This window comes from Sturnira hondurensis, unplaced genomic scaffold (assembly GCF_014824575.4).
Source record: "Sturnira hondurensis isolate 20B ecotype Veracruz unplaced genomic scaffold, ASM1482457v3 Scaffold0001872, whole genome shotgun sequence".
In the NCBI taxonomy this organism is placed as follows: domain Eukaryota; kingdom Metazoa; phylum Chordata; class Mammalia; order Chiroptera; family Phyllostomidae; genus Sturnira; species Sturnira hondurensis.
Genome location: NW_028074503.1, coordinates 26,645,492 through 26,662,690, shown reverse-complemented (window position 1 = coordinate 26,662,690; position 17,199 = coordinate 26,645,492). Strand labels below are relative to the sequence as shown.

The 17,199-nt window shown below is 36.8% G+C and overlaps 1 protein-coding gene across 1 annotated transcript in view; it reads right to left on the bottom strand.

Moving 5' to 3' along the window:
- Window positions 1–17,199, bottom strand: part of DCC (DCC netrin 1 receptor) — a 113,391-nt gene that overhangs the window by 35,528 nt on the left and 60,664 nt on the right. The window contains exons 9-10 of the mRNA XM_037034415.1: window positions 15,396–15,512; window positions 5,680–5,835 (exon numbers count right to left, since the gene is read on the bottom strand). Of these exons, the coding sequence (XP_036890310.1) occupies window positions 5,680–5,835; window positions 15,396–15,512 (273 nt within the window). The remainder of the gene's footprint in view (window positions 1–5,679; window positions 5,836–15,395; window positions 15,513–17,199) is intronic.

Below are 17,199 nucleotides of genomic sequence, written 5' to 3'. Positions count from 1 at the left end.
TCCTTATTTCCTGAGGACAGTGCAGTTTCCTATTGAGGCTAAGAGCAGAACTACAGCGCACTGGTAGGAAAGAAAATATCTGTCCATCAAAACTGCACAAATCTTGACTTCCGCCAAGACAGAGGCATAGGTGGAAACACTGTGCCTTCTCCCACAACCAAGTTTAAAAACAACAAAGGTTTAGTAAACAAAAACGCAGCCAAAACACAGAAAATTGAACTATATGGAAGTCCGACAACAACGGTTCAACTGGACTGGTAAGAGGGGCGGAGCCAGCAGCGGAGCAGGATTGGGCAGGAAAGATGCCCCGACCCAGGTGCCCAGGCAGCCATGGATGGATCCCAGGTGTGGGGTAGCAATGGGCGGACCCAGTGAGGGTGCAAGGCGGCAGGCAGACCGCAGTCACACATTCACGTGAAGATAAACCAGCGAAAGAGCCAGCAGGGAAACAGACCGCACAGGCCCCAGTGGCAGGAAGCAGCAGAGGGGGCCGCCATTGCTCCTCTTTGACCCCGCCCCCACATACAGCATCACAACCCAGTGATTGGGTCGCCCTGCCCTGGTGAACACCTAGGGCTCTGCCCCTCATACATAACAGGCATGAACAGTTCAAAATATGGCTCAAGAACTCAAAGCCCCAGAGCCAATAACACTAAGTGACTAAGAAATAGCAAACCTCTCAGATGCACAGTTCAAAATACTAGTGATCACAAATAATTGTGACTCAAATCAAGGGAGTAGACCAGAAGGAAGAAAAAAATGACCAAACAGAAAAATGCTCACAGAACTGGTTGATTGTAGTCACAAATTAGAGGAACATATGAAGGCTAAACTAATTGAAATGAAGGGAAATGCACAGGAAACCAATAGTGATGGAAAGGAAACTGTGACTCAAATAAAGGAGTGGACCAGAAGGAAGAAAAAAATGACCAAACAGAAAAATATGAAGTAACAAGAATTCAAAAAAAAATGAGGAAAGGCTTAGGAACCTCCAGGACATCTTTAAACGTTCCAATATCTGAATTATAGGGGTACCAGAAGGGGAAAAGGAACAGCCACGACTGGAAAACTTATTTGAACAAATAATAAAGGAGAACTTCCCCAGTCTGGCAAAGGAAATAGACTTCCAGGAAATCAAGGAAGCTCAGAGAGTCTCAAGGAAGTTGGACCTAAGAAGGAACATATCAAAGCACATCATAATTACAGTAGCTAAGATTAAAATGAAGGAGAGAATTCTAGAAGCAGCAAGGGATAAGGGGACAGTCAGCTACAAAGGAGTGCCCATCAGACTGTCAGCTGATTTCTCAAAAGAGACCTTACAAAAAAAAAAAAAAAAAGAGAGAGAGACCTTACAGGCAAGAAGGAGCCAGAAAGAAGTATTTGAAGTCATGAAAGGCAAGGACCTACATCCAAGATTGCTCTATCCAGCAAAGCTTGCATTTAGAATGGAAGGACAGATAAAGTGCTTCTCGGATAAGATCAAATTCAGGGAGTTCATCATCACCAAGCCCTTATTATATGAAATGTTAAAGGGACTTATCTAAGAAAAAGAAAATTAAAAATATGAACAGTGAAAGGACAGCAAACTCACAGTTATTAACCACCACACCTAAAACAAAAGGAAACTAAGAGGACAGCTAGATCAGGAGTGGAACCATAGAAATGGAGATCACATGGAGGGTTAGCAACAGGGGAGTGGGAGGAGGAGAAGGGGGGAGAAGGCACAGAAAATAGCATAGACAGTAGGTAGAAAATAGATAGGGGGGAGGGTGAGAATAGTGGGGGAAATATAGAATCCAAAGAACTTGAGACACGTGGTCATCAACTAAAGGGGGGGAATGGTGGGAAAGGGGATGTGCAGGGTGGAGGGGAATGAAGGGGGGAATAGAACAATTGTAATGGCATAATCAATAAAATATATTTTTTAAAAAAGAAGACAACAACAACAAAAAACTGCATAAATCTTTGTTGATATATCACTAAATGTGCATAATCCAAATATACTATAGCTTTCTTTTTTATGGCAGGAGAAAATTCAGCTTCATTTGTGACTTCAGAAAGCAGCATATCTTTGGAGGCAGGATTTTAGTGATTCATATTTCAGATAACTTTGGGGGAAGAAGAGACCCCCCACTTGAACAGTCAAATGTTTCTTTTCCTATGTGTGCCTTTCACTGTTTCTCAAGGTGACTAATAAAACATCTCTGGCCAGAGTCATGAAATGTTTTCTGCTTGAGAGAGAACACGGATGTTTAGCGTTCTCCAAGGCATTTAGAATCCAATACTAAATGGCTGGGAGTTAACTGTTTCTGACAGTGATTTAGAGAATATTTTGTTTTCTAGAAAAGAGGGTACTTATGTTTTTTTTTTTGAAGCAATCACTTAGAAACACGTATCAGTTCCTATTCCTTTTGCATTGCCTATAGCTTTGCTCAAAAAATCCTTGACGACTAAATATATATTTAAAAAATCTATGAAATCTTCTAGGAGTAGAATGTCTCTACCTTTTGATTTTAGATGAGGTTCAAAATTTACTGAGATAAGCACTCTGCTAAAAATCTTTTATATAATTGTTAAATTATATTTTATATTTATATTATATGTTACATAATAGTTATAGAACTTTATTTAATCCCTACTTTAAAATATGTTAACAAAATAAAATCTACAAAGAGACTGAAATGTATTTATTTATTTATCTCTTTCTTTCTTAATAAAACTTATTTTGTTAGGGCAGTTTTAGGTTCACAGCAAAGCGGACTGGCAGGTACAGAAGGGATCTCTGCTCCTTCACATGCATAGCCTCCCGCACTATTGAAGTCCTGCACGGGAGTGGTGCGTGAGACTCTATCCACAGTGAGAAACAAATTGTACACTATTTATTTTCTTTTGTTTTCTGTTTCATTAAAATTTAACTTTTGGAATCATTCCCCCCCATGATGCAATGAGACAGTTTTGCATGCTGTACCAAATCGTGAGAAAAGGAAAAGAGTAAATGACACACTGGATTTTCAGAAGGAGAATATGCCTTTAAAACAGAAGTTATAGAAATACACTATGAATAAAATAAAACAGTTAATTTCTAATTTTTAAAAAGGACTGAACTTAGGCTTCTATCAGTCTTCCTGAAGTAAACAGATAAAGGTCATTCTTCATATTCTTCCTACATACTCATCTTAAAGTTAGAGAGCAAAGATGAAATCAGAAGAAAATGGTAGACAACGATCCAATGAAAAAACTGAACAAAAACTATAAACTTCTTTTCTGGTGGGGAGAGTTTATTTCAGAAGCTGAAGAAGAGACTTGTGGTTCTGAATTCTTTTACTAAAATTGTCTTCCTAACTGTCCTTGGATTTGGAAATTTTGGGTGCTGAGACAGCCCACATTTTTTCTCATTTAATTGCCTCCCACATGGTTTGGGGGACCATTTCCCCTCAGGTGTCTGCACACAGCTCTGTTCTGCAGACAAGATGTACAGTGATGAAAGGAGGAATAAATCTAATTCTCTCTTGGCAGATTTTGGATGCCTTTGAATTTTAACCTCGCTGTATCTAGACAATTTATGATTTCTGAGAGTTGTCACTGTTGGGTGGGAAAAATATAGCTTGCCCACAAATATATTTTATTGCTGTTACCATCTTATCTTTTACAAAACATCCTATCTCACACGAGCTGCTGAGTCACCTGTTCTTAACTAAGAGAAAAAAGCCATAAAATTGATTTTAAAATGCTGTGCTTGAAGGGAAAAGAAGTCAAATGACATAGCAAAAATCACCAGAGTGTATATAATAGCTTGGGAGACTCCATTTTGACATTCCTTCAAACAAATGAAGTAATAAAAATCAAGAGACAAAAATCAGCTGTATTTGTATACATCCAAACAAATGCTCAGAAAGAAATTAAGAATATAATCTCATTCACAGTATCAAAAAAATACAATACTTACAAACAAGTATAATTAAAAAGAGAGAAATCTATACACTGAAAACTAAGAAAAGGCATTGATAGAAGAAATTGAAGAAGACACAAATGAATGGAAAGATATTCCGTGCACATCAATTAAAGGATTAATATCGTTAAAATGACCATATTGCTCAAAGTGATCTGTAGATTCAATGTGACCCCTGTTCAATGATATTTTTCACAGAAATAAAAAATATTCCCCAAATTTGCATGGAACCACTAAAGACCCCAAACACATCAAACCAATCTTAATCAAGAAGAACAAAACTGAAGATATCACACTTCCTGATGGTGCTGAGAGAACTAAATTGTCACATAAAATATAAAATCAGAACCCTATTTTACACCACACATAAAAAACAACTCAGTGGATTAAGGGCTTACATTGGAGACTCAAAACTGTAAACCCCCTAAAAGAATATACAGGGGTAAACTCTGCGACTTAACAATAATTTTGGGGCATCTGACACCATATACAAAGGCATCAAAATAAAAAAAATAAGCAGGTGGAGCTACATCAAATTTAGAAGCTTTCATACAGCAAAGAAAACCATGAACACAATGGAAAGGCAACCTAAGGGATGAAAAAAATTTTGGAAACCCTGTATCTGATTAGGGGTGAATATTCAAAACACATAAAAACATATAAAACTCAAAAGCAAAAATAATCCATTGATCAGATTTAAAAATTGGGTAGAGAAACCGAATGAACATTTTTTCAAAAGACGTACAAATGGTCAAGAGGTTCTACAATGTGTGTAATATCACTAATCATCAGGGAAATTCAAGCCAAAACCACAATGAGATTTCAGCTCACACCCTGTAGAATGGCTCTCATCAAAATGACACGATATGACAAGTGTGGGCAAAGATATAGTGTTGGTGGGAGTGCAAATTGGTGTAGACGCTATGGAAAACTGTATGGAGGTTCCTAGGAGATTGAAAGTAGCCCTGGCTGGTGTGGCTCAGTGGACTGAGCACTGGTCTCCCAACCAAAAGGTCACAGGTTCAATTCCCAGTCAGGGCACATGCCTGGGTTGCAGACCAGGTCCCCAGTAGAGGGCACAAGAGAGGCAACCACACATTGCTGTTTCTCTCCTTTCCTTTTCCCCTCCCATCCCCTCTGTCTAAAATGAAATAAATAAGTCTTAAAAAGAAAAAGATTAAAAGTAAAACTACCAGCTGACCCAGCAATCCCCCTTCTAGGAATACCATATCCAAAGAAAACAAAATTTCTATCTCTTGAAGATATCTGTACTCCATGTTCAGGGTAGCATTATTTGCAATCACCAAGCTGTAAAATCAACCTAAGTGTCCATATGGAATTAAGTGTACAATGAAATATTTATTGTTCAGCCATGAGAAAGAAGGACACTCTGCCCTTTGGACAACATGGACGGACCACGAGGGCATTGTGCTAAATGAAATTTCAAACACCCATCAAATCATTATTTTACTCAACCATTGAACCTTTGTTTCCAAAACTCTTCATATTCTCAGTTAAGTGTAGAGATCTTAGAGGATCAGCCCAAAAGCATGAACTAGGATCCCAGGGATTAACTATGCTGGTAAACAAAAGTCTCATACTCAGGTCGTGGGTGAATTCATGTTTCTAAAGGAGAAGAACATCAAAATGCTACAATTTGACAAGACACTCGTGGTATTGTTTCTTTGTTCCTTAAAAAAATAAAAGAAAAGGAAACACATCACACTGACTTTTTCCTGTTCCGAAACCTCGGTCCACAGACAGCGCTGGGAATGGCACGGGCCGGAGCGTGAACTGTGGGTGAGGGTATCCGCAGGTGGGAGATGGAAGGATCCCTGGGTACTGGGCACTTTCTAGGGTCGGCACAGGAATGGCACTCACGACAGCTGCAACACAAAGACAGTCGTTTTTTTAATCCTATGTATTCGCGTAACAAGCAATTGGAAGTGGCTAAATTTTCATGTCTTCAAATCCAGGCATGCTCTTCTCGGTGTCAGGTAGGGCCCCTTATTACCTCTTTCCACGAAGCCCTTTACTAATAATTATAGGAAAGATATCTCACTGCCCCAGCATCTCAGAGGCATTATCCTGAGGTTGGAAACTTCCCATGGTTTCGGACAAAGGAATTATCGATAAAGCCACCCGAAGGCTTCCTGGGTTTTGGTTTCTGTTTTTCTCATTCTGTCTCTTAAGCAAAGGCAATGGCATTAAAAATGTTGAGTTGTTCAGAAATTGAATATATTGTGTACAGTGGGCTGAGGAAATGAATATTTTGTTAGTTCTGTGTAAGAAGAATGTTATACAATTTTGAGAGATAGGCTAGAGAGAAAAAAATAAAGGTATATTCTCAATGATTATACTTAGGATTTATATTTAAACAGAAAGGAAATAACTTCAGAGAGCCAACACGGCGCACCTTAGTGTCACATTAATTTAAATATAATTGAATGTTTTCTGGGAATACCAAACATTCGTTAGTCATATGGGCTTAAACTCACAGACGAATATCTCACACAATGTTTTCTAGGTTTAGTGACTATTGCTCAATTCCATTGTTCAACACCTATTGAATTATATTTTGAAATATTTACTCTAATTGTAGTCAACCTTCATCTCATATCATCTTGTAAAATGTTTAGTATTACCTGTCTTTTTAACAAGATATAACACTTAAGCTTTACTAACAAAAAATAAAATTTAAGCCAGCTACTGGAATTGTCAATTTTAGCAGTATATTCCTATCTATGAAACTACTGAAGTGGTTTCTGTTATATACGTGATTTTTAATTAATTACACTCAAATGCCTGTTACTGGAGTTTTTACCATGCATAGATATGCACATTCACCAGAGAAAAACCTTTCTTTTTGTTTTATCACATTTCTCTTACCAAAGTAACTTCATAACCATAGATACAAATATTAAATTTTTGTAAACTAGTTAGAAATAACATGTAGATTTAAAAATCTTTTATAACTAAAATGCATATTAATTAACTACATTAAATACACAACACTTTAAATCGAAAGGACTGCTTCTAGTAAACTAGATTTTACCACTGTATTCCAGAATTTCTTTTTCTTTTTTAAAAATATTTTATTTATTTATTTTTAGAGAGAGGGGAAGGGAAGGAGAAAGAGTGGGAGAGAAACATCAATGTGTGGTTGCCTCTCATGTGTCCCCTACCAGGGACCTGGCCTGCAACCCTGGCATGTGCCCTGACTGGGAATCAAACCATAACCCTTGGCTTCACAGGCTCGTGCTCAATCCACTGAGCTACAACAGCCAGGGCCAGAATTTATTTTTCCTTGTAATTATAATACTCCTTGAACTACATATTAACATGTTTATTTGAATTGAAAAAGAAGGCTTCTTTAGAAACAAATTTTGATTGACTAGTTTGACATTGAAGACTAATTATCTTATGTGAGTTTAACAATGATTGTATTAGAAGAATTGAATAAAAATATATAAATTTTATTTTATTTTTTAAATATATTTTATTGATTATGCCATTACAATTGTCCTATTTCCCCCCTTCATTCCCCTCCACCCTGCACACCCCTCCCCCACCATCCCCCTTTAGTTTATGTCCATGTGTCACAAGTTCTTTAGATTCTATATTTCCCATAGTATTCCTGCCCTCCCCCCTGTCTATTTTCTACCTATCGTCTATGTTACTTATTCTCTGTACCTTCTCCCCCCTTCTCCTTCTCCCACTTCCCTGTTGCTAACTCTCCATGTGAAAAAATATAAATTTTACTAGGATAAAAACATTTTCAAAAATTATATTAGTAAAGGTATAAATGACATTTCAAAGTTTCCAATCCTGTCTCAATATTCTGCAATACACAAAGTATCTCATAAGAGTATTTTATAAGTATACCTCTTAGAAAATGAGCCAGCAAGTAACTTGAATGAGTAATCAACACTTTGAAAAGTCAGGATGTTTCTAGAACTTTTACTTCCAAAATAATTAAAGAAGGACATTGCCTAGTTATTAGTTGAAATATTATTAAAAATAACTTTGGATGAAAGTTCACAGTATAATTTTGGCATATATATTGGAAGGCTTTGAATTATTGAGTGGTTGCTATAAAAATCTCATTGTAATATTCGACCACACGTATATGCAAAGTTTGTTAGTCTTTAGATCAATAAACAAAACCATTGGAATAGAATTTATGCAATAAATAACGTTCATCCATGAATATATCAAATAATTGTATTAAAATTTCTATTTATGTACAATTGTATGATTGTACAGTCATACAATTGTACGGAAATACTAATTGTAATGTTGACCCAGAAAAAAAGCAGTTAAAAACTTATGTTCACATAAATTTATAGCATAAACATACAATTTGTTAATAAAAATATGTTGCAACCAAAAAGGATAAATTATGAATAAAAGGCAATCATAAAAATAGATGACATCTGTATATTATTCTCTGACGAATGTGAATTACAGGTACTAGGTTAGGAGATAAATGAGTAATAAATTCTTCTTTTCTGTAAAATAGGTGCTTCCTCATGGACTTTGTAAATATGATGGTGAGTATTAAATCACTAGTATTTTCATGTTTTTATATTTTTATTAGAAACAGTATTAAAGTATATGTTTCACAGATATAAGAGAATATTTTTGAAAACATAATATGCTTTTCTTTTTTTTTTAAGATTTTATTTATTTATCTTTAGAGGTGAAGGGAAGGAGAGAGGAAGAGAAATATTAATGTATATTTGCCTCTCATGCGTCCCTTGCTGGGAACTGGCCTGCAACCCAGGCATGTGCCCTGACTGGGAATTGAACCACAATCCTTTGGTTCACAGGCCCATGCTCAATCCACTGAGCTACACCAGCTGGGGCATAACAGAATATTTTAAATATTAAATTAAAAATATGAATTATGACTCAAAGTTTCTCTGAATTATTTTAGGAAGACTTGAATGAAAAAAAACTAGAGAATAAATGGTATATGCACAATGCCTTAATGCAAATATTTTTAAAGAGTAAATTGTGGATATACAAACACATGAATATTTTCCAAAAAAGGAAAAAATATGTCTTTGACAAGAATGAAGATACAAGCCAGATACCAGCCAAAATTATTATAAATTCCTTAAAGAAAGAAGTTACAGGCCCTGGCTGGTGTAGCTCAGTGGATTGAGCGTGGGCCTGCAAACCAGACGATCGCGGTTCGATTCCCAGTCAGGGCACATGCCTGGGTTGCAGGCCACTTCCCCGCAGGGGCCAATTCCCAGCAGGGGATGCACGAGAAGCAACCATACATTGATGTTTCTCTTCCTCTTTCCTTCACTTTCCCTCTAAAGATAAATAAATAAAATATAAAAAAAAAGAAAGAAGTTATAATTTTATAGTCTTCGTGACTCTCACAGTGCAGTACAGTGCTGGGGATACTTCATGTTTTTCAAGTGAGTTAATAAAAACATTTCTAGAAGTAATATATATAAATCTGTCATTTTAACTCACTGGAAACTTTTAAAGTGGTTTGATGTATTAGTCTCCTGGCATGTATACTTATTATCGTAGTGATGATGATGCTAATAATAGTAGTAGTAATAGACAAATACACTTGTAAATGAGAGCCAAAGAATTACATAAAGTCTGTACTCATACAACTCAAAAACCCAGTCTTCGAGCAGTCAGTTCAATGATCTTACCCTTCTTACTGATCAAACGGAATCATTGCCTGTTCATTAAAGTTGACTGACAGATTGCAAAGCTTTTCCTGTGTTGACAATTTTTATTTATAAATAAATGTGATAATGAGTCTTCCTTAGATCTATGAGGCATTCACTTCACAAACTGCACATTTTCTGAACAATATGGTTATTTGAACTGAACTAATATTTTACAATACATTTAGAAAAAGCACTTCACAAATATCTTCTGGTCAGAGCTGAATACATTTGAATGGAGAAATGAAAAATAATTTGGCAAGGCATGGGATCTCTAAGTTAGATAACTGAGAGAACCCAAAAGCCTCAATTCATATTGCGGTTCCAGGTCCTTTGTTACTGAGAGAAGAAATTTTATTTTGCAAGGGTTTTGCATTTTGACTATTGACTTGGGTATAAAATGTTTGCAAATAATAAAGTCATTTTAAAAATACTAACAATCTGTTGTATGTTTCCACATCTCAAAATTTCTCATTGTTTTATTTCCTGGCATGACATTGTTCGTATTCTAAATCTTTGGTTTAAAAGTATTTTGATCCATTATTCATTTCTAAAAGGGCACGAAGGTCTACACTTATAACACAGTTATTGCAAAAATAATCATTCTGAAGTTGGACATAACACTGTATTGAAGTCTTTTGGCATTTTCCCCATAAATGTCAGTTTTGAGAGCAAAAAGCACACCCGAACTTTCACTAGAATTCAAAACATTCACTGCATTGCTATGTCGATGCAAAACATCTCAGAGCAACATCATCAAACATTTTCAACAAATCTCTGCTCTGTGGCCAAATATGACAAAAACCAATCTGTTCTGACACAGCTTGCTAACAATTGAATTTATAGCTTACACTGATATACAAAGATTTTTCAAATAGAAATTCCCTTGCCAAATTATCTAGCTCCCTGAACAGGGTATGTTGGTATTAGAAAACTTTTCCAATATCCTTAAAAATATTAGCACTAAATGTGGCCTATAGGAATTCTAAAGTGGAGATTACTTTTAAAGTTACAATTTTAGGAAAGTAAGCCCTCTGAAGTATATGAGTGTTATACTTACATCCAATTTCAGTAAGAAATGAAGCGTCAATAGAATACACATATATGTTACATAACCTTTGTTATCTCCAAGCTCTGTGTTGGTAAAACTCTATCCAAGAAAAGGAAATGACTTCGACGTACAGTCGAAGTGGATTTTAAAGCAAATTCTGAAGTTTTCTGGTAAGTCAATTGGGCTTTTTGCAACTGAAGTAATTGATAAGGCCTTAGATAACTATGCTGATAAATATCAGAGATATGTATCATGGCAGGGTTGTGATTTCATTCAGTCACGGGGAGATAGTCAGCAAACACTACTGTTGTGCTAGGTCTTGAGCTCTACACAGCCTGTGAAGACAAAGATGGATTAGTTAATTCGCTCCTTATCATGTACTCCACAACCTGTTAGATGAGGGAAGATTTGAACTCAAATACCTAAGAATATGAGGGAGCACTTGTGTGATTAATGCCACAAAAGTGGTATAAAAATGCTGGTCAAATAGGAAAGGAAACCATCATTTTTGGATGGAGTAATCAGCAAAGAGAATTTGTGAGATCTGGCATTATATTTGCTCTGGTCTTTGAAAGATGCCCAGGACTTTGTTAGGTAGAGGTAGCCACCGAGTCATTCCAAAAGGAGTGTTTAGAAGAAGAAACAAATAAAAGGCAATATGTACTAGTGGACTGGCAATAGGTCCAGCTTAATAAGAATCTGGGGTATACATAGAAGGGCATAGCAACAGGAAACTAGAAATGTAGACTCAAATCTGATATGCTGAGGAGTTTGTACTTGTTTTTTGGTAGACAGTGGGGATCCACTGGGGAATTTTATGGAACAGAATGTCATGTTCAAGTTGTTTTAGGCAGAAATCTGGCAAGCAAGATGCAAAACAGTCTAAAAGACACTAGAGGTAGGAAGACGATGAAGCTGTTTTGACAGTTCAAGTGTAAGGTCATAATGAATAAAGAATATGACTCTTGGTAATGGAAAGGTATCAGGGATTCAAAAGATACCGTGAAGGAAAATCAATGGGATATGGAAACTAACTGGATAAAGAAGGATGTGGGACAAAAAGGTGCACAGAGATTCTGAAGCACAAAGTTTTGTCAGAAGAAAGCCACAGTAGATTGGTACAGATAGAACTTAGTGACAAGAGGAAAGTGGACTGCAGGAAAAAACAGATGCTGCTTACATAGTCTTTCTGTAGTAAAATAAATGAAAACGAAAAAAGGAAAAATGGCTTCACAGAGTATTATAGCTGGAAGCATAATGATCAGAGCAGAGAGCTCCGAAGCCAGACCTTCTGCAGCCAAATTCTGGCTGTGCCACCAAATCACTGTGTGAATGAAAACGACATTATTCAATGCTCCAAGTCCCTGTTTACTTATCAGTAAAACAGGAATAATAATACTACCTATCCCTGAGTTGAACAGCTGGCATTCATTCATCATAGATTCCATATAGGTTTTTGCACTTATAGAAAAAATTGAGATATATGTTCAAGTATGGAGGAGATATGATATATAGTAAGTAGAAAGAAACCACTGTTATTTTATTCATTCGACTAAGTTGTATCAATTGCATGCCTACCCTGTGCCAGGCTCTGTTCTGGATATTGAGGACACACAGTGATCAAAACATGTAAAGTCTCTGTACCCATATAGATTGCATTAAAATATGGGAAACACATAATAAAGAAATAAACACAAAAATGCAAGTAGGATGGTCATGTGCAACAGAGGATGATGTGAGGTGGAATCAAAGAGGTGGAGAATGACTGAAGATGCTCTGTTAGGCAATTGTCAGAGAGGCCCTGTTTGTGGTACTGGCAGTTGAACACAGGCCTGAATGGTAGGGAGAAATGGCTATATGACTATCTGTGAAAAGAGATCCCAAGCAAAGAGAAGAGCAAGTGAAAAGTCCCTGAGTTTGAATGTGCATGATTATCTAGAAACAGAGAGGAGGGCTATGTGGCTGAAATGGACTACAGAGAGGAGTAGTGGGAGATGAAGTGAGGGATAAGGCCAGAGTTGGGTCACCTGGTGCCTTGCAAGACAAAGTAAAATCTTGGATTTTGTTCTACATGTGATGGAAGTGGAGAGGAGTAACAGGACTATCTTTCAATATTTGTATATTGAAAGGCTGATGTAAAGACAACTTACTGTAGGGTCAAGAGCTAAAGAAAAGAAAGTAGGTACAAACTTTATTTATTTTCTTTAAAGATTTTATTTATTTATCTTTAGAGGGGAAGGGAAGGAGAGAAGGAGAGAAATATCAATGTATGGTTGCCTCTCGTGAGTCCCCTGCTGGGAACTGGCCTGCAACCCAGACATGTGCCCGGACTAGGAATTGAACTGCAATTGTGTGGTTCATAGGCCCGTGCTCAATCCACTGAGCTACACCAGGCAGGGCAGGTACAAACTTTAGATATAGTCTGCTACCTGTAAGAGATGGTGGTGTCTTGGGTATTCACGGGCAGAGCAGTGAAGATGGGAAGGAGTGGTCAGACTCGGGGCAGGTTCTGAAAACAAACTATAGAATGTTGTGAAAGATTGAATTCAGAGAGTGAGAAAATCAGAATGAAGAAGCATGAAAGTAAAGTTTGTAACAAGAGTAAATAAATCAATAGTGGTGCTATGTATTGAATAGGGAACATAGAAATTTGGAGTTGGGGAGAGGAATTTTGGAAAACGAGATTTCCACTTTGAACATAGATGATTTGCTTATTAGACAGCCATTTGGAGAAGCTGAGTCAGCATTTGATATGGAAGTTGGTATGGATTCTGGGAAGAGATTAAGCGGGGGTAACATTTGGGATTCACGAACATTTACGTGACATTAAGGCCATTGGCACTACACAAACATCAAAGAGACCAGCGTAGATAGAAGAGAGAAGTTTGAAGACTGAGCCCCGGTACACTCTCTGATTCTTAGAGATTGGGAAGAAGTGGAAGGGCAAGTAAATGATACTGGGAAGGAACAGCCAGCTGGATGAGAAGAAAACCAGGAGCATTTACTATACCACAAGCCAAGTGGAAAAAGTATTTTAGGGAAAAAAGTGAGAAGCTATGTCAAATTTTGCTGAGCATCTAAGAATTGACCATTTGATTTGACAATGTGGAGATTATTGATAACTTTGGCAACCATGGTTTCAGAGGAAAGGGATTGGCAAAACGGCATTAAAACTAACAAAGAAGATTGAAAGAAGAAAACTAAGTATAGACAACTTTAAAAGAGTTTTTCAAGAAAGGAGAGGATTGGAGCTTTGGTTAGAAGAGAAAGTAGTATTGAATGAAGGCACTATATAAAATAGGAATTGTGGGAGAATATGTGTGTGCTTTTTGGAGTTATCAGTTGAAGGGAAAACTGATAAATCAGAAAAGGGCAGTAGAGTATTTATGTGAGGAAAAAAGAAATGTCCACAAGAGAGAAAAGCGGGCTGTAGACAGAAGTACAAACAAATCTACTAAATTTGAAGGAAAGATAAGAATTCTATTTCTGAATGCTTCTCTTTCCTTGGTGACAAAAGAACCAAGATTATTAGCTGAGAGTGAGGAAAAGACATAGGTATTGGGAGTCCAGAAAATAAGAAAACATATAAGACATTCATCTTATAAAGTTAGACAATGAATGACCACAGCAATGCAGTGGCATTTCCAAATAGATGACAGCTCTCCTTGGATTGTGGTCATAAATACTCAGGAAGCAGGTTGTGTTTTTCTCCAGTGTCAGCTATTAGGGTATGGTAAGAGTTGGTAGAGAAACTCATTTAACCAGGTTGTTTTTTTTTTCAGGTGATATAATGGGGAAGGAAGACCAAAGGAGATGGGGGTATTTGCGAGGGACTAACTGTAATAGATGTTAATGGATTGAAAGCTGAGTTTGGATAAAAATGATAACATGAGGCCATGAGGAACACTGGGAAGGTGGCAGAGTTAATGGATTGGAGATAACAGTGGGACTGAAGAATAGTTGGCAAGGGGACAATCAAATAAGTGAGCAGGAAAGCAATAAGATGCTAGAAAAAGGCATGGTAGAAACTGACATTTTATAGGGTTGTGATTACTGGTTTAGTGTGTGACATGGAATTGATGAATTACAGTGGGAAGGAGCCAATATCATTTCAGGTAACATAAAGGAACTAAGAGCCTAGGGCATCAGATGGATTGTCTGTGTGGGTATCGTAATTACCAAGATTGATCATAGAGGTAATTGGAAGGGAAGTGATCCCCAGATACTAATATCTTCAGTGAACACAGGAGTATGACAGAAAACTTTGACAAGAAGGGGGTATGTAGTAAGTGTGTGAGTATATCTCAGTAGTTGCTCAAAGTGTGCTGGATTATTTAAGTCTAAAGATTGGAAGCATTACAAAGTAAAAAAAAAAGCTATGAAGGTGATTATTAGAATAAGGTCAATAATATTGATAGAAATTTCAGCTCTTTATATGTCAACTCATATTTTACTATGTCTTAACTGTCTGGCTGACTGTTTGCCAGATATTTTATTGTACATTACAAACACAACAGAATGAAAATTCAGACTTCTCCCTATAAATAATATGGTTTTAAGTCATTCTTCACTATATTTATTTGTCCAGAAAAGCTCAGGTAAAACTTTAATTATTTTTTGATAATTGATATAGAAAAGACACAACTAGAAATCACTTCGTTTCCTCCTGGGGGCACCGCCAGTCTTGACTCACCAGGATTGCTGGACTGCACGTCCATAGGGGTCATGAGCTTTGCCCGGGTGGCTCGGCGAGCAGCCAGGGCCCTCTCCAGAGTGGACATGGAGCTTCCTGCTTCTTCAGTGTCTTGACCTAAAAGAAAAACAATACTCATGAGAGACAGACACACTTTCATCAGGGATTCAACATTTTACATCATCTCAAGCCAGACACTCTACTGCCTTTTTCATTTTATTAACATATGAAATAATGCTAACTAATTTCTTATTACCAAAACAAGATACCATCACTAATAAAATTTACCTTAACCTTATTACCCAGAAAATAACATTACTTACGCTTCATTATGCGTAATTTTTGCATATGCATGTCTACATGAAAGTGAGAAGGCATATATGAATGTATTTTTAAAGGTGGCATTATACCATATATATTGTTTTGTAAAGAAGAAAAGTAACATGAAATCTTTCTCTGCTAATAAATGTTAGTAATATAATTTTCAAAACTCCATACCATTCAATTGCTTGAATTTACCACATCTTACACAACTAGTACTTAAGATCCAAAGACAATAAATCTTTTTATCTATAAATTTATTATGATTTCATAAAGCATCATACTAAAGAGCCATTTAAATTAATAAGCAAGAAATAGGCAGATTTGAAAAGTTAATAAAAATATTTGTTGAGAGATACAAAACTTAAGCTCTGAATAGTGTGTAGCACTGAAAAGTAAAGGATTTATTGGCATGAAATTTTGCTCTTTCAACCAGGATAGCACAGAGAACAATTAATGTAATGTGAAGTATAACTAGAAGGATTTTGAGTGTTATTTTCCCTCTTATTATGGAACTGGCTAGTAGGTCCTCCCATTAGAGGCAAATAGGCACAACTATCCTCTCATCCTAAGAAAGCAGCTATCATTTGTAGCTATCATTTGTAAACTTCTCCCAGCATGTATTGAGAGATGTCAAAACTAGTCTGGCTGGTCCTCACTGTCATTTGAGAACATGAAGGATAAAGGGTAAAATCAAGATGGAGGAGTCCCAGAAATCCTTGGCAAAACCTTCTGAGGGGGACAGTTTCATTCCCTCTAGAGGGAAGCAGAGGTGCTCTCCCCTCCAGATGTCTAGTAAAAAAACAGATAAGAATGAATACCCGTAAAGTATTGAGATTCATGAAAACAAACTCAAGTATTCATTTATTCTCCAAATAGAAGCCTATTCATGCAACAAGCTTGCTGGTCTACCCTGCATCTATTTACACAGAGGAAGAGGTGTTTAAGGAGAGCAAAGCTGAGAGAGGCCCAGTGTGGTCTACAAGCTCTTTCATCACTCAGTCTGGCAAAGATGTAGGTGCTTCCTCTGGGTCAAGTGTGCACAATGGAAATGTGGTGAGGCTTGAGTCTTCTTGGAGAACAATTCTCATTAATCAGTTACACATTCAAACAATGAAATTATTTTAACTTGGTTTAAAAACAACAGCTATTCAATTTACAAACGCACCATGAAAAGACCAAGAGGTTTTTAAAAAAAATATACTTTATTGATTATGCTATTACAGTTGTTCCATTTTCCCTCTTCATTCCCCTCCACCCTGCACATCCTCTCCCACCCACATTCCCCCTCTTTAGTTCATGTCCATGTGTCATAAGTTCTTCAGCTTCTACATTTCTCATACTATTTTGCCCTTCCCCCTGTCTATTTTCTACCTACTGTCTATGCTATTCTCTGTACCTTTCCCCCCTCTCTCCTCCTCCCACTCTCCTGTTGGTAACATTCCATGTGATTTTCATTTCTGTGGTTCTGTTCCTGTTCTAG